General features: G+C 32.9%; 3 protein-coding genes and 1 long non-coding RNA gene across 12 annotated transcripts; 2 read left to right on the top strand and 2 right to left on the bottom strand.

Moving 5' to 3' along the window:
* The first annotated feature begins 372 nt into the window (after positions 1–372).
* Positions 373–1,701, top strand: LOC142522227 (tubulin-folding cofactor C). Its single transcript, XM_075625435.1, has one exon. The coding sequence runs from the start codon at positions 401–403 to the stop codon at positions 1,481–1,483; it is 1,083 nt and encodes a 360-aa protein (XP_075481550.1). The 5' UTR covers positions 373–400; the 3' UTR covers positions 1,484–1,701.
* Positions 1,702–4,434: 2,733 nt separating this feature from the next.
* On the top strand, positions 4,435–5,719 carry LOC142522228 (zinc finger protein STOP1 homolog). Its single transcript, XM_075625436.1, has one exon. It carries the CDS (start codon positions 4,566–4,568, stop codon positions 5,532–5,534), a length of 969 nt encoding a protein of 322 aa, XP_075481551.1. The 5' UTR covers positions 4,435–4,565; the 3' UTR covers positions 5,535–5,719.
* Positions 5,720–6,879: 1,160 nt separating this feature from the next.
* On the bottom strand, positions 6,880–13,853 carry LOC142522226 (putative LRR receptor-like serine/threonine-protein kinase At5g10290). Of its 9 annotated transcripts, none has more exons than XM_075625429.1 (12): positions 13,471–13,853; positions 12,505–12,591; positions 10,960–11,089; positions 10,725–10,796; positions 10,179–10,322; positions 10,028–10,099; positions 9,812–9,877; positions 9,647–9,711; positions 9,349–9,495; positions 8,793–9,134; positions 7,665–8,059; positions 6,880–7,437 (listed from the first exon to the last, which is right to left on the bottom strand). In XM_075625429.1, exons 2-12 carry the CDS (start codon positions 12,569–12,571, stop codon positions 7,123–7,125), a joined length of 1,815 nt encoding a protein of 604 aa, XP_075481544.1. In that variant the 5' UTR covers positions 12,572–12,591; positions 13,471–13,853; the 3' UTR covers positions 6,880–7,122. The 9 variants fall into 9 exon arrangements, with proteins under 9 accessions (XP_075481544.1, XP_075481545.1, XP_075481543.1 ...); XM_075625430.1 differs by having other exon boundaries at positions 13,478–13,853; XM_075625428.1 differs by having other exon boundaries at positions 13,560–13,853.
* LOC142522229 (uncharacterized) lies at positions 11,603–12,498 on the bottom strand. The gene is made up of 2 exons (XR_012814421.1): positions 12,392–12,498; positions 11,603–12,359 (listed from the first exon to the last, which is right to left on the bottom strand). It is a non-coding gene; the product is annotated as an uncharacterized LOC142522229 (long non-coding RNA).
* Positions 13,854–22,411: the final 8,558 nt, after the last annotated feature.

The following is a 22,411-nucleotide window of genomic DNA, read 5'->3' as shown; positions in this document are numbered from 1 at the left end:
ATGACTAAACCAAACTATATAAACTAAATATTTAATATCGTTTTTCAAATTTATGATTATGTTGTCAAACACATGTGGACAATGCATATCTCGAGGAATTTTTATAAACACTTACAAAAAATTAACAATATTGATCACTTAATTACATTATTTTGAGAAAAAGACTAAAACTGATCAAAAATAAAAATTATATGATTATAATTGATTTAAATAAATATATAAAACTGAAATATCACACATCAATACAACATTAATACATACGTACAAAAATCCAAATTTTAGACTTATTGTAAAAAAAAAAAAAAAACACTAAATTTTATAATTTTTTTATTTATTTATGATTTTGGTAAATTTTTACGTCCTTGTAAATTTTTTTTGAAACAAGTTGTCATTCACTGAAATGGAAGAAAGCAAAGTTCCCTCCGATCCATCTTTACAGGCGACGGTTGTCGCAACCGCCTCCCCTGCCGAAACCCTCGATCGAAAGCACGCGTTAATGATGGAGCGCCTATCCAATCGCCACCAGGCACGCCTTGCCGAAAAATCGCAGCTGAACTCCATTACCAATGCCTCTTTTGAGTCCACTCAATCCTTCCTTACTCAATTCTCCCAATCCAAGCTTTCCATCGACTCCCAACTCTCCCGGATCCGTCAAGAACCCGACCCGGCTCTCAAACCCCTCCTCGACACCATCTCCTTGGAAATCTCCACCCTCGAAAAGCTCGTTGCTGAGAGTTCTTACTTTCTGCCACCCTACGAACTCCGCGCATGCCTCAACACCGTCGATCAACTCAAACAAACACTCGATGACGTCAGCTCCCTCGTCTTACCCAGGAAGAAATTCTCCTTCAAGAATAAGCCCACCAGTAAAACCGTAGACAGCCCTGTCGTCTGTGAAACCGAGAAAATGCAGAATATAGATTTGGAAAAGTTAAGATTTTCGGATTCCTGGGTTGCTCAGGGATTTAAGGGCATTGCAAAAGGTACATTGGTGAAGAAATTCATCACCGAGGAGTCGCGGGGTAAAAACGAAGAGTTCACATTATCGGATTTGAGGGAATGTAAGGTTGGATTGATGGGGTGTTTAAGGTCTTTGTTCGTTGATAAGCTGATGAACTGCAACGTTTATGTTGGGGCAGTGATGGGATCCGTTTTGATCGAGGGAGTCGAGGGGTGTGTATTTGTATTGGCATCACACCAGATTCGGATTCATGATGCCAAAAATTGTGATTTTTATCTTCGAGTGAGGAGTAGGCCTATAATTGAGGATAGCCACGGGGTTAGATTTGCACCCTATTGTTTGAATTATGAAGGAATTGAGGCTGATCTGAAGGAGGCTAATCTTGGTGAGGAGACAGGGAATTGGATGAAGGTGGACGATTTTCGCTGGTTAAGGGCGGTGCAATCTCCGAATTGGTCAATCTTGCCAGAAAATGAGCGAACTGGGGTGGTTGATGTTTCGAATTTGGGACACTTGGAGTAAGCTCAGTGTAGCGATCTCTTTTTGGGAAAGTTCCTTAGTTGTGTTTGAATTCATTGTAAGTTTGTAACCATATGCCAAATTGGAGGTATTCAGGTTTCATTTTTTGGTTCAAAATCGAATCTTTCGTTCTTGGAGTTGGTTTGTGTTTTGAATCTGCATGATTTTTATGTTGTACCAGTTGATTTATCTCGATATGGAAATTAGCTTTTTCCACTTTCTTCTTTTTGTTGGTCAAATTTTTATGATTAATTTGCAACCAAATGTGTCTACTGTTGATTAATTCTGAGCTTTTTGAAAATTAGATTGCACTACTACATGTTCTTCATTTTAATATCTTTTATTTGCAATCCGCATCAGCTTCTTACATAAGACATTATTTGTGATAACGGGAAGGATTTGCTTTTATTTCTAAATTTGTAACTGTAGAATCCGTATGAAGCTGTATTGACAAAAGCATACAAATGTTGTGCTTTTGGTATAAAGCTTTGTGTTTGCTGACTTTGACTGTCTGAATGGGTTTTGGAGCTGTAATCGACCATCAATGTTCAAAATATGTGCCACAAGCTTTCCTTATTTACTGACGATTGTAGTTTTGATTGAGTGAGCTCCTTCCGTTGGACAAGGCAGCAGCATCTAATCAAAGTCCTTGGTGTTGAACCGATCAATTACTTCCTTTAATCTAACAAGCTGGTTTCCTTCACTTTGATTACGGGGTCCAAATTGTGTGGGCGTGCTTCTGTTCTATCACTCCAGAGACTGGATGGTTAGTTCCATAGTTGTAAGTTTGAACTGCTTTGTCATTACTCCCTTTTGTATTTGCTCTCGGTTTTGATTATTTACTCCTTCTGTGACAAGTGTGATACATATGATTTACCTTTATTCGTTTCACATTACAAAAGTAGTGAGATATAGGCAATTATTCTCGCATGTTGCTAGGTGTGTATTGTTTCCACAAGAGTCTTAAAGTCAAAATTAGAGTAACTGAATCTAGTTCCAAGTCCTCTGATTCATATACTCAATCCAGTGAAAAATTCATGCCTGATGGCCAATGCCGAAAATGAAACATACGACAAAGTATTTGATTTTAACTCCGAAGAGTTTACAAGAAACTATCTTGTTTATGCATTGCATGAAATGGTAAAAGATTACAAGAAACTTTCTCAACATTCGAAGAAGTAAAGGTGATTGAACAAAACAATATGTTTTATTGTTTACAACAGAGTGGTTGTGAGAATCTTGAGGCTCGAGTAAGTTGAACACTGAGAATGAAAAAGTGAATGGAAAATAAGAAATTGATTTTACTGTAAATGCATGGAATAATTCTTCTGTTTCTAGAAAAGATGCAGGGGTTACAAAAGCAACCCGGAGATAATCTCAAACCTGAAATTATCAGGAACCTGAAATCCAAGTTATTAAGGATGTAATTCAAATAAAAAAGGCATTTTGGACTTGGTTATATCCACCCAGATAAAACAAGTCTCCCGAAAACTGGATTCAGTAGAGGAGTAGTTATAGGATAACATGTTTCTATGAAGACCAGACACTATCGATACCAGAACAACAGACTTGTTCAGAAGAGATACAGACTGAATTATGAGTAAAACAGGTGGAAACAACATAATATAATGCATTTCAATAGAAATCATTTTAGATTTTCTGATTTGCACACCCCATTGGACACAACCTATTAGGGTAGTAAAACTGTGGGTTCCAAATAGACTAATTTGCTTGGGACCCAAATAGGTTGGGTGTCAGTTACTCATATTTGTGAATGCAGAAAATTAACACAACTGTTGATGTTAAAAGTTCAATTTCGTACTTAGACAATGAATGTATAAGACACATGACTGGTCAAGCCAAATTATTATCAAGAGTCAAACCATAAACCCAAACCCATGCTTCTAAATCGTTGAGAACGGCTTACGCTTCACGTGTACACATCATCATACCTCGTTTCCTTCAAAATATTGAGATTCTCCGCAAGAAAACATTTTAACTTTAATATACACAAAGCAATATCAAAATATTTAAAATTGCTTGGATAGTTCTTTCAAATGATTGAATAAAACTCGCATGTGATCGTCGACATGAAATAATTCACATTCCGGGAACAAGATCCTAGCCTTCAAACGAATGAACCACAATAAAATAATCTTCCTAACCTAGGGGGTGAAATTTTCGAAAGCCTAGGGGTAAAAGGGGGAGAGGCGACTACAACTTGAAAATTAAGGTAAATGAAAATTTTGACTTGGATCTTAATTATTAAATAGAAAAGTCTACGGACCGGAAGGTGGTCCATAAATCTTAAATTTTAATATTTTAAAATACTTCTCATCCTTATATTTTTAAAAATTAAATAGCATACATTAGTTTTTTAAAAAATCACATAATAAACATATATTCTTTAAAATTCTCAAACCTTGCTTACATGCTAGTCTCGTTTCTATTTGTCTGTCGGAATTATATCCGTACTGTGAAAACATAACACTCTTCTCTTTAAAATGATTTTGTCCTCGAAATTTAACTTACCAAATAATCCGGGATAAGGATACGCATATCATTTTCTAAGTAGCTTTTTCCACCACTTGTTTTCGTCAAAGGACTTTAACCATCTTTATTTCTCTTTTTTATCTTTTCCTCAACTTCCGAATTTACCAGTCAAGGATCTAAACCGGCGTATCCTCGAAAGTCAAGTTTGATGTTCACTGGACAGGTTCATGACGAATCACATAAGAAAGATTCGAAATATATTTTTCTTCTTAATATTTGTTTTTGTATCCTCTCAACTTTTTAAATTTTATTTTATCTCTGTAATCTTTATTTTTTGACTCCGTATCCGTATATATATAGATGACACAAAATTTGTAAGATGGATGAGTCGATCCCAAAAAGAAAAATGGTGACAGGAGAATACATTTTGTCAGGCGGGGAAAGTGTCGCAGTTGGACACGTGTGGGGTTACTAACATAATCCCATTCAAACTTGGACAAGTTCAGCGTACCAAAACCCTATCTTTTCATTCTTTTTTTTCCACAGCGCATACGCCCGCCACCACCGTCACCCCCGCTCCGCTCAGTCTCAGATGGACAGCTCCCTCGATCCTATCACCAACCTTTCTCTAGTTCAATCCCGTATGGACGCACTCCATAAATTCCTCTCCCATTCAGTCAACTCCGGCACTCTACTGGGTCAACCCCAGATGAACATGATTTCTTCCGAGATCAATTCCGCCATCCGACAAATCATGGTCAATGGCGCTGCCCTATTGTCCTCCTCTCAACTTTTCTCGATTCATGACCAAATGAAGGAAGAAATTCCAGAGAACCCAGATCCCATTAAAGATCCCGAGGCTCAGATCCACGTGGGCGATGGGTTTGATGATTTCGAGATAGTTGAGCTGGATGCCGTGGAGTTGTTGGCGGAGCATGTTCATTTCTGTGAGATATGTGGGAAAGGATTCAAGCGCGACGCCAATCTGCGGATGCATATGAGGGCACATGGGAACCAGTTCAAGACCACGGAAGCTTTGTCGAAGCCCGAGAAAGGTGGAGTTTCGACCCCGCGGAGGATGAGATTTTCATGCCCTTACGTGGAGTGTAACAGAAACAAGCAGCACAAGAAGTTTAAACCCCTGAAAAGTGTCATTTGTGTGAAGAATCACTTCAAGAGGAGCCACTGCCCGAAGGTTTACTCCTGCAATCGGTGCAATAAGAAGAGTTTCTCGGTCGTGGCGGATTTGAAGAGCCATTTGAAGCACTGCGGAGAGAGAAAGTGGCGGTGTTCTTGCGGGACTAGTTTCTCGCGCAAGGATAAGTTGTTCGGGCACATAGTGTTGTTCGAGGGCCATATGCCTGCCATGGCGGACGATCAGGAGAATGGGAAGAGTGCAGCTGCCTCATTGGTGGATGATGATGATGATGAATTCAAGGATAATAATGGTCTTTTTGATGGATTGGATCCCATTGACGATTATTGCTTTCAAGATGTGCTGAATTCTCCTAATTCTTTGAACACTACCGGTTCTGGGATAGAGGGGTTCTTTAACTTTTGATGATGATGATAAAACTTTCTTGGTACTTAGAATTCATGGCTTTTATTAGAAATTTATTTTATGTACATGAATTTCTTGCATTTTTTGTTGTACTAATAGTAAGTTTGTTATCTGCTGATTGATTCTAGAAATAGTTTTGATACCGCAATAAAATTTGAGGTCCTTCGAGCCCTTTTCTTGATTTAGATTTTTGGATTATATGTTATGGTTTTCACAGTTGATCTCAAGAAAGGCTTCACAAATTATTGAAAGTAAGGATTAGTTTCTTTCCAATATTTTCTTGGGAGTTTTCAGCCTTTATCTCAACAAAGGGTTCATAAATAAGTTGGACCTCATGTATAATGCCAAAATATTATCTTTATGTTAGCTTCTCAACAACCATATTTCACGTATATTACATATTTGTCAAAAATTTGTGTGAGACGGTCTCACGAATCGTATTTTGTGAGACATATATCTTATTTGAGTTATTCATGAAAAAATATTATTCTTTATGTTAAAAGTATTACTTTTTATTGTGAATATCGGTAGAATTGATCTGTCTCACAGATAAAGATTCGTGAGATCGTCTTACAAAAGATCTACTCTACACTCTTGGATACAAGGGAAAAAAATGCACTAACAAATTTCATGCTATATTTAATTTTTATTTATTCCAATAAAAAAATAATTATATATTTTTTAAAAATTAATTAATAGAGATCTGTCTATTCATTACAAATATATAAGTTTATCTGTTTTATTATATAAATTAAGGAAATCATCAGAAAAAAAATGTACAAACAGTTATATTATTATCTTCATATCAGTTATCGACAATTCTTGTTATTTATGCCAAACAAATATTCATAATACCACACCTTAATTTTTTTTATTTAACATCACGCTTGTGTAATTTTTTTAGTTTTTGAAAAGAAAAATATACTCTTAACATAGTCAAAACCAATATAATTTTCCATTGTCTTGTCGTATCATAATTATATAAAATCACTGATCAAATTATGGGGAGGGACTCTGCTGGTGGAGTCTTATCAGTGGACTACACAAGTGTGAAAATTAAAATTTATTAAACATATATATTTTATTAAGAACATCCATAAAAAAATATTATTTTTTAATATAAATATAGACAAAATTAACATATCTCATGAATAAAACTCGCCTCACAAAAACCTACACAGTTAAAATTTCAATTATTATTATTATTATTATTATTATTAGGCATAAAACTAGCCATCTAATTAATCTCTCAAGTCAATTAGTTCAAACAATCAATATTTTATATTATATTCTTGAAATAAACTAGTCGTCTGATTAATCTCTAAAATTCCAAGAGAAGAAGTCATTCACAATTGCCAAAAATCCTGGGGCGAAAATAGTGACATGTCAGTAACTTCGAACAGAACGCAGAACCTCGTACAACATGAAGGTTATATATATAAAAAGAAAACCTTGAGGATGGACACTAGACAAAACCCATTCATTCCCCCCACCTTCAATTTGGAAGAAATAAGGGAGCCATTGTAACAAAGCTATGATATCTATATATGTGCTTACCACAAGAATTTCGACGCGGGTTCGCATCACTTTATCGCCCACCGGACAATTCAACTGCGTCTTGGTTGTAAATGGAATCTTCTCCCCAGTCAAATCTCCTGTGCAACCTCTCGTATTCTTGCCTCCTAGAGACTTCAACGTGCTGCCATTCTTCCCACCTCTCCGCGAGCCCTTCTCCTTCAAGCATTCGAACAACCTCAGACATTGCTGGCCGGTCTTCTGGTGAGGATTGAGTACATAGCAATGCCACCTGAATCATCATCTCCACTTCATGAATGTTGTGGTTTTGGTCCAAGTTGCAGTCGACAATGCCATCCAGTCTTCTTTCTAACTGAAGTTTCTTCACCTACGAGGGGAATTAACATGGGCGGTGGTTTAAAAGGGGATTGGTAATAAATATACAGAAAGAAAAGATCTAGCATGTTCTGAACAGGTGGAATGCAAAACATACAAGTGTAAAAGTTAAATATTTTGAGTTAAAAGGTGTTAATGGTGACGATTGGAAATTCAAAACAAGACCATGCACAATTTATGGGTTATATATAGTATAAAACTTATATGTTGGTGCCTTACATGGTCAAGCAGTAAGACATCATCTTCTTCTTCCAAGCGCGAGAAGTCTATAGCTCGTTGGCCAGTGACGAGCTCTAAAAGCATTATCCCGTAGCCAAAAACATCGGTCTTTTCTGATGATTTCCCCGTGGACAAGTATTCAGGAGCTATGTGGCCCATTGTGCCACGAACCTGAGTTGTAACATTCGTTTTTCTGACATCGACCAATTTTGCCAAGCCAAAATCACCAACAACAGCTTCAAAATCTTCATCCAGCAACACATTGGCTGCTTTAACATCCCTATGAATGATTTTAGGATTACAGTGTTCGTGGAGGTACTCTAATCCACGTGCAGTTCCTAGTGCCACCCGTTTTCGAGTAGGCCAATCCAAGACAGGCTCCCCAGGTTTAAGATCTGTTTCGAGATCCCAAACAAACTACAATATTATGAATATTGCTGTTCTACAAATAAGCATAAGACTGCAAGTTAAGTTGGCTCGTCTAATATATTACTATTAAGTTATCTTTTTTTTCAATTGATGTAACAAGACTAAATTGTAGCTTTTGTATCACGTTTAGATAATAGAATCTGACTACGATTTTATTATAAATTTCTTGCTTCCATCTTTCCTTTTCTCCCCTATCCCCCTTCTACCTTTTGTTTCCTCTGTTGTTCCCGTCCCCATTGTTTTCTCCTCTCTTTCCTACATCATCAAAGTTCTACCATCAAATTATATGATGGATAAGGGAGTGTATCAAAAAATATTTCATTTCACAAGGTTTGATTTGAATTACAGGTACAAAATCCCGCTTCATAAAACACCTCAAACCTTGCTAACTTTGTCCCCCAACCCCTTTTTTCCACTTATTTTTACTGCCATGACGATTTATACAGATTATTTACTGTGCACCGCCTCTATGATCAACTATCAGCGTGTCAAAACCTTTTTTAAAAGAAAAAATAAAAAGCATTCAAAACATGTCTAGAGCCATTGACACAAAACAAAGATGCAGACTGTGTCATCAATTTCAAAGTCGAGTCTCTTGATTACACACGTAATTACAGATGATTATGAAAACTAGATGATGTACAATCTATACCAATGAATATCACTCTTAGCTGGGTATCAAATCAAATAAAATAATACCTCGTAGACGAGAGGCAACACTCAGGTTTTGCATAAATGGGTAGACCAAAAGGCGCTCAGTTGGGGTGGTGCAAAAGCCGATCAGTCGTAAAAGATTTCTGTGAACAGCCACACTTATCATCTCGACTTCGCGCTGGAATGCTGTATCTCCTCCAGGACTCTCAAAATCAGTCAAACGTTTAACCGCAACTTTGGTGTTGTCGGCAAGCACTCCTTTATAAACCTTTCCAAAACCTCCCTGTCCTAGGACATTTTTCTCACTGAAACTATCCGTAGCAAGCTGCAATTCTCTCCAAGAAAATCTCTTCAATTGACCAAATTCAATTCTTCGGTCAACTTCACCTGATGCATACATCTTAAATTATCAAGAACTAAACAACAGAACTAAAATCAATCTTAAAGTTTCCGCATTCTAATCAATTGGGTTGGAAGATGGTGCATACAGCTGTTCATGAATTTTAAAAAGACAACAGCAAAAAGTACAAGGGAAACTAGTTAAGAAAAAATATAAAACGCTGTTTTGCAGTGCTCGTATTTAACCATAATCAGAACAAACCTGCAACATCAACGAAAACTTCTCGCCTATGGCCTTTACGCCTACTCTTCCACAGAAACAATAGGAGCAAACCTCCAAGAATAACAATCACCAAGAGCGGAACCATAATCCCCACTATTATACCAGTCTTTGATTTACTTGTACCACCTGCCAGACAGAAATAAAGACATTATTTTCTACTTGACCCTTCAAATGTTAAATACCGACGGGAGATATTTCAGCCTTCACTTCCATGAGCACAAAGATTAACAACCTAACCCCGTATTACTAAATTAAGTGGAATATACAATTGACGTACCTTCACTTCCATGAGCACAGAGATGGGCAGAATTAATGCCACAATTCAAGTTGTTCCCCGTAAAACTGAAAAAAGAAACTTTAGTCTAACTGATGAAAGTGGTATTGAGGTGTGTGTCAGCGTGCATAGGGGAATGTCGTGTGTGTGTAGGAGGAGAATCCATACTTGTACTGGGAAATCTGAAATAAATTTTCAGGAATTTTCCCACTAAGATTATTTGATGCGAGCTGGCTGCAAAAGAAGGTCCATCAGTGCAAATAACCTGAATATTTATTTTTTCAAACATTTGCTTATGCTAAACTCCAGCTGAGGAGCTTAAAACATGAAACCTCAAGATCATTTTATCCATAACAGACTGTATCACATAAGATGCATACTTACATGGTAACCAAGTTTGTAAGATCAGAAAGTGATTCGGGAATTGTTCCAGAGAGATTGTTTTGACTCAAAACCCTGTTTAGGTACAAAAGCACATCTCAATTCAGTAACATAAAAAAATAAAATGGAATTGCTGAAAGAGTGGCATGCTTACAAAAATGTAAGTTTTTTCAGATTGCCCAAGGAAGATGGTATTTCTCCTGTTAAACGATTATTTTCCAGATCCAACATTGTCAAGCTTGTCAAATTTCCGTACTCCTCAGGTATCTTTCCAGTTATGCCATTTCCTTGCAGTTGACTGAAGCAAAGAGTGATAATTCACATCAACTGAATTCTCATACTGTGGCAACGCAGAATCCCAAGTGCAAGGGAAAACACGAGTTTCCAAATATTTGTTGAAGCTTAAGACAGCTATTTCAGAAATGAAATTAACAATCGAGCGAACTAATGAGCAATGATGTCTTTCAACAATTGCTAATGTGTGCTACAAATGTTCTAAAGGATTATGTATCAGATTTTATATACGCTATAGTACACCACATCTTGTATGTTGTTGAGTTGACAGAAATGGCCACCGAATACAACAGACGTTGAAATCCTTTCATTGTGCATTTAATAATTTGTGTTTATCGAAAAAGACAACTGTTCATTCACACATAAATCAAACACTGATTGTACAGCTGCAAGTAGCAATACTTACAGTGTCGTGAGCATTTTCAGAATCTCTATTTTTGGTGACAAGGTTCCAGTAAATCCCATGTTTGATAACGTCCTGATAGAAATAAAAGCAAGTGATACTTCTAACTTAATAAAAATTCTAAAGAAAACATGCTTCTAAAATATAAGCATCAACTAAATATTATTCAAACATCAGTCAAACAACAATCAAATATAAAGTTTTAAAGAACATAAATAGATGTTACAACATTTCTTACACCGTCGTTACAATGGTACCGTCACATATAACTTTGGACCAAGTGCAAGGATTTACTAGATTCGGATTCCAATCCTTGAGCTGACCACTGGAAGCATTAAGCCCATCTTTCAAAGCAATCAGAGCATCTCCTGTGAAAGTACCCAAGAACCTGAGTTATTTCCTCAACTGTAACGCACCAGTTAACCAGATGGTTATATTGAACTCATCATGCTCACAAGAAGTGTGTGGAGAAACTCGGTACATCATGTCAAATATTCCTCATAAAAATTTACAAGTTTCTCATTGAAAACATCTTAATTTCATGATCATCGTTCCATCATCTTGTTATTGTTATTGCTATCATTGCAATGATAATTATTCATATCCAACAGAGAAAAGACATCTTGGAAAGGACAAATCTAAACCATTAAACAATTACTGCTAAGTGATTTTGAACTGAAATTATGGAACCCATCTGTCCAAGACCCACAATCGGTTAAAGCCGAGAGTTGCCTCAGAACCCCATCAACCACAACACAAAATTGTGCTATTAAAGCAATTGCTCAAAAGGGATATTCAATGGTTATACATGGTAGTAGTTGGTCAACCATTTCATTCAAATTCTGTTCGGCATCAGATATGACAACCAACGGTTTTTACAGGATGAATGCCTGTTAGATTTAGTCAGAATTTTGAATAAATTCCCATTGAAACATAAAAGAGGCTGCAGATATACAATGTCTTACTATTCTCATCTTCACAATTGTACTTCCTCTAGAATGTAAAAAGACACGGAAGAAATTTACGTAACAAATTTGTGAATAAATTATCTATCCTCCCAAAATAAATAGCAAGATGAACACAAAGAACGACCAAAGTGGTATACTCTGTTAAAAAGCATGACATGTGGGTCAATGAAACATTTTGATTTTCCAACTGTGGTGGTTCAACAAGCATCATTTGAATGAGGTAAATGGTGATTCATTTGGTACTCAGCTAAGGCTGGTGGAAAGGAAAAACATGATCCCACCGTATCTCTCACATGAGAAACACCCATGTATAAGACCATTCTTCACATCAGTTCTGATCATTATATGTATGGTAACTTATTACTTCTCTTCTAATGCTAATAATGATTTTTCTCTATTTAAAAGAAACAACAAATCATTTACCAAAAAATAAATTCACCCTGAGTAAATAATCAGATTAGTTTTCGCCCCTCAGTTTGAAAAGTTAGCTTGCTTTGTGATGAATAAACAACTTGTATTTAAAGAAGAGTATGTAGTTACAGAAAACAAAAAATGAATGACGTATCCTAGTTAACCTTCGCGAAATCCCCTACACCCAAAACCAAAAAAAACCAAGTAGAAATGCATGTGCATGTGCATAAACAGAGATAAAATGCCCGTTTTTTGTCCTCTCTCTGCAATCGGTGACGAAAAGTGCCTCACCTTAAAATTTCTACAAAGAATTAGAAATCCACAATAACAAAATGCTGGATTTCAGCATGATAGCTTGACACAATCCATTCTCCAAAGCTTAGAATATGTCATAAGAATAATACCTTGTGCATCAGGGGAGACAAAAGAAAACAAGCTTGCCAGCATTAAAACTCCAATAATCAGGTCCATCTCCGATATCACCCTATCAACTTACAGATAACAACAAACCACATTTGAATTTTCTCTGAAACATAATCGCTGCATATATAGGTATGAGCATCCAGAAAAAGACTGTTACAGATGCAAGAAAATATCAAATTCAAAGGGGCAAATGGCACCAACAAAGAAAAGCAGAAAGGAATTGAAAACTGGAAAAATTTTGTTCCGTGTTACTGGAAGATCCTTTACATTGCAACTAGAAGATTTCAAAATCAAATCTATATTCAAGCTAATTATCTCACAAACTACCGATAATAAAATGATTTGTCTGTGCAGTGCACTAACTTGTCCATTTATATTAGCAAATCATAATAATGACATACCTGCTTGAACATCCATCAAACAAACATAATTGTAAAAAAATTGTTTCATGTCACTTCATCATCTTAGCAAAATTGCAATAATTAGCTGCTGGATGACCACAAATAAAACAATCAACTACCAGATTTTCTTCCTCTACTTATAAATAATACATCGAACTCCGAACCCTTTCCTCAGTTAATAATTTAAATATCTTATTGCTATATGTATCATTTATGCACTCGCCTCAACCCTTTTGTGACACCAATTACTATCAAACGGCAAAATCAACTCTTTCCCCACATAAAGCAGAAAAATTCATTGTAATCGTAGAGAACAAGAAATAATCCCAGATCCCACCTCATCATGTACAATAATCATATACAAGAACACAACAGAGACAAAAATTCTCCCAAGAAACAAACTTGAGAAAAATATCCCAAGATTTCCAAGCAGAAAGATACATGCTTGTGAACAATCCGTACATAAAAAATTCCCAGCAAAAGGAAAAAAAATCTAAATATGCAGCAAGAAGAGTAACTGAACAAATGATCAGAAATGGGTCTTACCACATACCGCAGAGAATTGAAAGGAAATAAGTTTTACTATGTACTTGAATCAAATCTGAGACTTCTCAAAGTAATACTTTTTGTATTACCTTTTTTGACCACGACCCACCTCTTATGCCAGTTAGCGGGTGAAACACCAGTACCAAGACAGACACCAGACCACTTTCCTTCTCAAAAGAAAAAACAATAAAGATAAAGGAAAACATGTGGTGGGACCTGAGACTCGCATTTTCCTCGCGAATATTGGGATTATTTAATGGAGAAAAAAAAACAAAGAAGAAGATGATGATGAAAATAAGGCTTCGTTCCTCGTGATTATGGCAAGAAGATCAAAAGTCCAAAAAAAATTTGTTGATGCATCCAAACGTTGCCTTCGCTCTTTCCCGGAGTTCTAACTTGAGACTTTAATATCATGTTTTTTCAACTATTTTCAATTAGTTTAAAATTATGAATTTATAATTGAGTAGGTTTCTTGTGAGACGATCTCACGAATCTTTATCGGTGAGATGGGATCAACCATACCGATATTCACAATAAAAAATAATACTCTTAACATAGAAAATAATATTTTTTTCATGGATGACCCAAATAATATATCCATCTCACAAAATACGACACGTGAGATCGTCTCATACAAGTTTTTGCCAATATAATTTTGTCTTTTTATAATTAATATTATTATAGTTTAGTTAAATAATAAATATAAATTACATTTATCAATATGTCTCACTAATTACATAATAAATAATATACTTATCATCAAAACATGAGCTTAATCTTTTTTTTTTCTTAAATGTGTGAATAAATCTATCCGTTAAGAATTGTGAATTTACAAATTTGTCCTTTTATTATTCAATATTATTGTATTTTAGTTATGACATAAATGTAAATTACACTTATCATTATACTTTACTAATTATACGATAAATAATATATCTATTTTTCTATCTAATCTAAATGTTTAAATAAATCTATTATTTTAAAATTTAGAATTGTGAATTTACAAATTTGTCCTTTTTATTATTGAATATTATTTATTTTAGTTGTGACATAAATGCAAATTACACTCATCATTATGTCTTACTAATTATAAGGTAAATAATATATTTGTTATCAAAACATGAGCTTAATCTATCTATTTCTTATCTTTTTTCCCTTCAAGTGTAAAATGTTTTACCATGCTTTCATATTTCAACTTAGAAAGTTTTGTTCATTATTAATATCAATCAAAGTGAGGAAATTGGACTGGCCAAGTTCTGATGTCTGATATTGATATGATCGGTCGCCATGAAAAGTTGTTATGACTTCAACTTAAAGCATTTATATTATAGACCATTTTCGTCGTAAAATGTATCTATCTATTTTCTATTTCCTATCTAAATATGTGAATAAATCTATTAGTTTAAAATTGTGAATTTACAAGTTTGTCATTTTATTATTCAAAATTATTGTTATTTAGTTATGATATAAATGCTAATTATACTTATCATTATGTCTTACTAATTATACGCTAAATGATATATTTATTATCAAAACATGAGATTAATATATCTACTTCTTATCCTTTTTTTCCCCTTCAAGTGTAGAAGAAGAATGTACATATGCTTTCATATTTTAACTTAGAAAAGAGTATCTCACTTTTTACAAATATTAGGGGTGTCAATCGGGTCGGGTTTCGAGTCAACACGCAAAATTTTCTCATTTTTTTTTCAACCCGAACCCAAACCGAACCCGAAGCAACCCGAAAACCCCCAACCCGAACACGAACCCGTCTAACCCGACTCAACTCGTCTAACCCGAATTTTATTTATTTTTTTAAAAAAAATTAATGAAAAAAATTCAAAAAAATAAAAAATAATAATAATATTTTAATTTAAACACATAATAACAAAATTTTCGATTTAAATTTGAAATTTTAATTGTAAAAAATTAAAATATATTTACTATATCAAATAAACAATTATTAAAAAAATAAAAAATTTAGAAAATAAATATTAAATGATGAAAATTTATCATATAAATAAACAATAAATTTTGTTCAAACATACAATATATAAAAATATAGGTAATATTTTCAAAAAAAAAAAGTTTTCGGGTCAACCCGCGACCCAACCCGAAACCCGTCTAACCTGACACTAACCCGAACCCACCCAACCCGAACCTGATTTTTTTCGTGTTGAGTCGTGTCGGGTTGACGGATCGTGTTGCATTTTGAGAGCCCTAACAAATATTAATACCAATCCAAGTAAGAAAATTGAATTGGCTAAGTTTCGATATCTGATATTGATCTGACTGGCTGCCATGAAAAGTTGTTACGCCTTCAACTTAAAGCATTTATATTCTAGACCATTTTCATCACAAAATGAACTTTGCCTTTTGATATTATACATACTTTTCTCGAGCAATTTACTTTGTACTGAAAAAAATATTTAAAAGTACATTATCTATTTATTTATTTATTTTATATTTAAATGTGTGAATCAATTTATTAGTTTAGAATTGCGAATTTACAAGTTTGTCTTTTTACTGTTCAACATTATTGTATTTTAGTTAGGATATAAATGTAAATTATACTTATCATTATGTCTCACTACTTACACTGTAAATAATATACTTATCATCAAAACATGGGCTTAATATTTTTCTTTTCTAAATTTGTGAATAAATATATAGTTTAAAATTGTAAACTTACAAGTTTATCCTTTTATTATTCAACATTATTTTATTTTAGCTATGACATAAATGTAAATTACATTTATCTTATGTCTTACTAATTAATACGGTAAATAATATATTTATCAGCAAAACATGAGCTTAATGTGAAAACCCTTATGCAACTCTAATTTTAGGATTATTATTATTAAATTTTTGGTGTACATATTTTAGATGGAAGTATTTTGGAACATTTTTGGAAATACAATATTGTATTAAAGTGGTATTAGTTTATGGATAAGCATCCATATTTTCGACGTTTTGGGAGGAAGATTTGCAAGATTTGGAATATTATACAAGGTGCGTGGGAAAAAAAGATAAATTACCCTATGGATATTCATAAAAATCTAAGTAGCAGCTAAATAATCATGCATATTGAGACCAAAATTAAAGAATGGAAATAAACCATCAAACTTCTGCACAAATATCTTTGACCCAGCCACCATAATAAATCTCGCAATTTAGGTAGCTAAATAAATCAATCATGGAATGGAATTTGGGAGTCAAAATGGTGGGGTTTAGGTCAATTTTGGACATGATTTATGCACTCAATTTAGCCTCCTCCCCTCACCTATAAATAGCCCATCACTCGTAGCATTTCTCACACCGCAATTTTCGAAAGCCATAGCTGCAAACTTTCGAAATTTTCAACAGCTGCCATGAAAAGTTTCTATGGCTTCAACTTAAAGCATTTATATTCTAGACCATTTTTGTTGTAAAATGAAATTTTCCTTTGCATATTATATATACTTTTCCTGATTAATTTACTTTGTCGATCTTGAAAAAATATTTAAAAGTAATTAACTATCGAAAACATGTGTGTAACTTGTTCACATTTATACACATTTGTATATTATTATGGTTTTAATAAATTTTCTTTTCCACTCATCTCGTCACATGTTTTTAAGTCGAGGAAGAAAAGCTATGATTGCACATTCGGTGTATGTTTTCATGAAATAGTTCTAAAATATTGTTATTTTCATATGAACAAAAGCATTTTGATCATAATATTTGTAAATTTATGCTTAATACATCGATCAATTAGTAATCATTTAAATATAAATTAGGATAATTGACACCAAGAAACATAGATAAATTCCAATACATTAATGGAGCAATTCCAAATTAAATAGGATTCAATTTATATTATTATTATTTATTAATTAATTAAGTAATGTATTTCCTATCTAAAAGTGTGATTGAATCTATTATTTGACAATTTTGAATTTACAAGTTTGTTATTTCATTAATCAAAAAATTGAAATTTAGCTAGGGTATAAATGGAAATTATATTTATCAATATGCCTTAGTAATTGCAAGGTTAATAACATATTTAATCAAAACATGAGCTTTATTGCTTGAAACGGTGGGAAATGGACTAAACAACATTTTTCAAAATAAATGCTTGAATTGAATCCATTTGAAAAAAATTATGAAACGAGTATACAAATGAAATTACTTTGACATGCATCTCCTAAAAAATTGTTATGAAGCACTCTTCACATGCAAATATGTACATATAATTATCATATTGAGATTACTACTTGTATTAACTTAAAAAATACTAACTTTTCTTGTGTTCTCTGTTCAATGGTACAATGATTCATGTTATGATTGTCGCTACAATTCTTTTATATATGAGAAAAATGATGAATTTGTTTCAAATCAATCGAGTATTGTACATATGTCATTGTCATTTTGAGAAAAATCTGACAAGATACGCGTTTTCAAAGAAAATATAAGATTAATATTGTTTATAAAATGAAAATAATTCTGAATAACATAATGTAAGTTCGTAAAATATAACCACCTAGTTCGACAATTATTTCAAAATTTTGTTACTTGCAGACAACAAACTATCACAATCAAACTTGTGAGATGATCAAACATTGAATGAAGGGCAACTTATGTAAGAAAATCATATTAAAAATGATAAGTGGTCGATAAGAAAAGTTGTGTATTATTTGCGATAAATAGTATAAATGAGGTAAATTAATTATTACTAAAATTTTGACCAAAATATATAAATAATAAATAAATTAATTGATAATTATTAAAGTAAAAAAAATTGTATAACTAAATTATTTGAATGAATATGTAGGATCAAGTGCTTACTGCTTTATCAAAAACTATAGCTGGTGGTAATGATGCAACTATAATATTTTAAACCGCATAACAAATCAAGCATCACGGTTCGATCGCTCTACCAAACAGAGAAAATCATTGCACCCCCAATAGAATAATTTCATATATATTTCCAATTTTTTGACTTGCTCTTCTGTGAATTTATTTAAAAGTTTATTATTAATACTGATTTTTAAAATTTATCGTATTCATTTTATATAAAATCTAATAAAAAATATATTAAAGAATATTTATATTTTAATATTCAGTCCATCCGCTATGTCCACGTTGTAGTCCTTGATATTGTTCATTGATTGATCCAATCAATGACAAAACCATTTGCATTGTAAATCATTTTACGTATCTCAATGCTTGAAAACAAGACAAATATGAGCTTCCTAAACAATTAAGGCTTAATACTCTTCCACAGTTCCACATATTTAATTCTTGCTACTTCGAGTTAATAAAAAAACACAAAAATTAATGTGAGACGATTTCACGGGTCATTTTTGTTAGATAAATATTTTATTTGAGTCACTCATGAAAAGATATTATTTTTTATGCAAAAAATATTACTTTTTATCATAAATATGAGCATAAATGACTCGTTTCACGAATAAAAATATTTGAAATCATATTACAAGAAATGTATTCTAAAAACAAATGATCGTATTAATATATTATACACTCACAACATCGATAGCATATATAGATCCAAACATCAAAAAAAAAAAAAAAAATCCGTGAGGTTTTGTAGAAAAAACGCGTGGATCCCACCTCGCCAAACAAATTGAAACCTTTAATACTTCTTTATAGTACGGCTTGTGGGACAAAATAAAAAAAAGACCCTTGTATAAGTCATAATACTGCATAGCAATTTTTAGAATTATATCCGCCACGAGTATGATTGTATTTGCATTATAATTTTAAAATTTTTTTAATATTTTAAATTGATCTACCGGACTAATATAAAATTAATCCAAAATTTACATATAATTTTTTTAAAAAAAATTGGACCACCCGAACTAAAGCTCGGATGTTATATAATGTGGCTCCACCACTTATTATATCAACAAATCTAAAGACAACACATTACAATACAATGTGTTGTTAGTCAAAATATTTCTATTATAGATAAATATTAATCCCGAACATATTGAAAAAGGTCATTTAAATACAACTTGTCTTATAGTTTCTGTGGAAAAAATATTAATTATAATCAAGTTGTTCAATAAATTTTTTTTCTCAATTTATAACATAATCAATCCGTTCAATCTTTTTTGTGACATTGTCGATCAGAGAAAAATTTTGATGAGCTTGAACTTTTAGAAACTTCTTTATACACTTGCTATTGTATCAGGTATTGTCAGCAAGATTTTGTAAGTAACACGAGCATTTAGAAAAAAAAATCATCTATATTTTTCAAATAATCTAGTTCATCAATAGCTGATTCTGATTCCCCCAATAAAGAGCACTTCAAAAATTTTAACTCTGAAAGCAAATATTCTCCATTAATATCAGAACATATGTACAAGAGAACTTTCAAGACTCTTGCAAGACCTTAACAAGCTTTTATCATCAGAACATTGTATTCTCTCCACCTTGAATTAAAAACCAAATATTTCTTCATATTTTTTAAATCATGCAAATCAAGACTCTATATATGAACGAGCTTGATCAACTATAAAGATAAAGTAATTAACTCTAAAACACTCTTCTGCTGACAATGTTACTTCTGTAATATTACTTTCATCAAACTGTTTTTTTTCTACGAATGTCTCATTCTTCTCGAAATACATATTCAATGTCCATTTCACTTTCCATTTCTTTAGCTTGAACAATTGCCTGATCAAAATCAAATTATGTATACCCTCCAAGAAATACAATAATTCTTTGCAAGAGTTTGATAGCAACATCACTATCCATATTTTCGGATTAGAGAAACTTACTCACATTGTTGATTGCGAATAACAACTTATATCAAATTACTGGACCAAGTAATAATTCAAACTTGTTAAGTTCATATTACGTCCTTTGTGCTTCACTTTCATGTTAGAGCCGTTGCCATACCGTTGACCTCGTATATCATCAATATCAAGCCAAAGATTTATTAAAGAATCCTTAAGATGCACAGAAGCGACATCCATCTCTAAAAATTCTATAAAATATTCTTCATTTTTTGTTGAATTTTCCGACTCATCCAAACATCGTATGACAAGAGATTTGTTTTTTATGACTGATATCTTGAATAAAATATAAGATGATTGAAAAATAGTTTGTCTTTTTGAATTTTGAAAATAATTTATTTCTTTCCTCACCTGTCAACATTTGTATCAATTCATTTTGAATTTTGCTACCAAGATATGTAGTATAGGTTTTTTGGTCTTTAATAAGCCAAATATACTCTTTCATTATTGGATCAAACTCAGCAATCATTTCAACCGTTTTCATAAAGAGACAATTATTTTTTACATAAAATTTCTCAAACTTTCCCCAAAAACCAACTTAATTTTTCGCTAATCTTCGCACAATAGAAATTACCCAGTGTAACACATTTTTCCTTGCACTTTTTCTTTGTTCAATTGTACTTGTGCTGTTGCATCAATTGTCTGATTCATTTGCAAAGTTTTTTTCCAATTCAAGACAATCGGTTGTACACTCCATATGCTCCTTACTCCCTTCATGGGTTGGAAGACAATTACTCAAATCATGTCAGTCGTTGTATCCTTCATTAGCTAACCGAGTACCAATCTTATTCTTTTGTTTTTGTTTTGTTTTTTTTTTGTTTTTTGAACAAATTACAACAAAACAATATATTTTGTCCAAAGAATTTGAATATTATAGTCATCTTCTATCATTTCCTCCATGTTTCACAAATTTTTTTATGTAATGAATATATAATTATATATTGAATAAATGAATTTTGATACTTTTGAGTACTTATTTTCGAGCAATCGTTCGAATAGTTCGTGAACATGTTCGAATCTTTCAAATTGAACTCGAACTCGAGCTTTAATTCGAATCATATTCAAACCAGAATTTTTAGAATTTTAGAATTTCGAATCGAGGTCGAAGTCAAATATAATTAATTCGAGTCGAATTTGAGGTTTCGAATTTTCGTCATATTCATCTTAATTTAGTTTGTTTAAACCCCTAAGTGGAAACCAGAAGCAAAGTTTACAAAATAAAAGAATATTGTTTAATCTTTAAAAATAAGTGGACCTTTCCACAACCAAAAAATTAAGTAGAGTTGTACTTATTATTACTATATATATAAAAACCCTAAAAAATGGGCCTTAAGAAATATCTTAAAAAATTTGAGGCTCGGGTCCAATGACTCTGTGGCCTCTAGGAAGGAGCGACCTAACGAGTCCGGGAAGAGCCTCTTCGTTACGAGGGATCCCTCAAACTAAAAACAGAGAAGATTTTTTATCCCTTCTCCTGTCTGATCCGGTAATTTTCTAACCTTTCTCATCCACCCTATTCAATTCAATGGAGGACTTGTCCTTTTTTGCGATTCCTCTGATATGAACACTATCATGATTGAGGTGCATAGATATCGGTTATTTTCATGATGTCTGACAAAGATATGTGAATATCATCTGTATGATTTATCTGATTTTGTTGATTTGTGTGATATTATATATTGAGTCACATATTCAGTTGGTAATTGATGTTAAAAATAAAATAAAATAATTTTTTTTCATACAAAATTTTATTTTAGTTAGACATATCGATACAGCTGAAAATATTATATTGAGCCTTTGACATTGATGTCCATTTATATTTAGGTTGAAATTTGTTATATGATTGTATATTATGTTGCGGAGATTTTCGACATCTCGATTAAGTCTGACTTAGATAGTTGTTGGCATCGAGAGTTGAGCTATATACTCATAAATGGTCCACTGAGGTATGGACCGGTTCAAGCATATTAATTTGATTTCTGATATTATGATATTTGCACATGTTCATCCTTTGCATTTGTGCATATAATCATTGCATTTCTATGTCATATTTCGTGATATCTTGATGTCTCGTACTTAGGGCCGTACCTCCTGCGAGGCCAGATAGGCTACCCGCCTCAGGGCCCGCCCCTCACAAG

The sequence above is a fragment of the Primulina tabacum genome, chromosome 13 (genome assembly GCF_025594145.1).
Source record: "Primulina tabacum isolate GXHZ01 chromosome 13, ASM2559414v2, whole genome shotgun sequence".
NCBI lineage: Eukaryota > Viridiplantae > Streptophyta > Magnoliopsida > Lamiales > Gesneriaceae > Primulina > Primulina tabacum.
This window is presented reverse-complemented; position numbering and strand designations above follow the sequence as displayed.

What these genes read in the sequence shown, in the direction of transcription:
- LOC142522228 (XM_075625436.1), top strand. Translation starts at nt 4,566, where the DNA reads ATGGACAGCTCCCTCGATCCTATCACCAACCTTTCTCTAGTTCAATCC.
- LOC142522227 (XM_075625435.1), top strand. Translation starts at nt 401, where the DNA reads ATGGAAGAAAGCAAAGTTCCCTCCGATCCATCTTTACAGGCGACGGTT.
- LOC142522226 (XM_075625425.1), bottom strand. An exon ending in CTGAAAAAACTTACATTTTT is followed by an intron (nt 10,100 to 10,178) that starts GTAAGCATGCCA and finishes GTACCTAAACAG; the next exon opens with GGTTTTGAGTCAAAACAATC. An exon ending in CTGTGCTCATGGAAGTGAAG is followed by an intron (nt 9,496 to 9,646) that starts GTACGTCAATTG and finishes TCTGTCTGGCAG; the next exon opens with GTGGTACAAGTAAATCAAAG.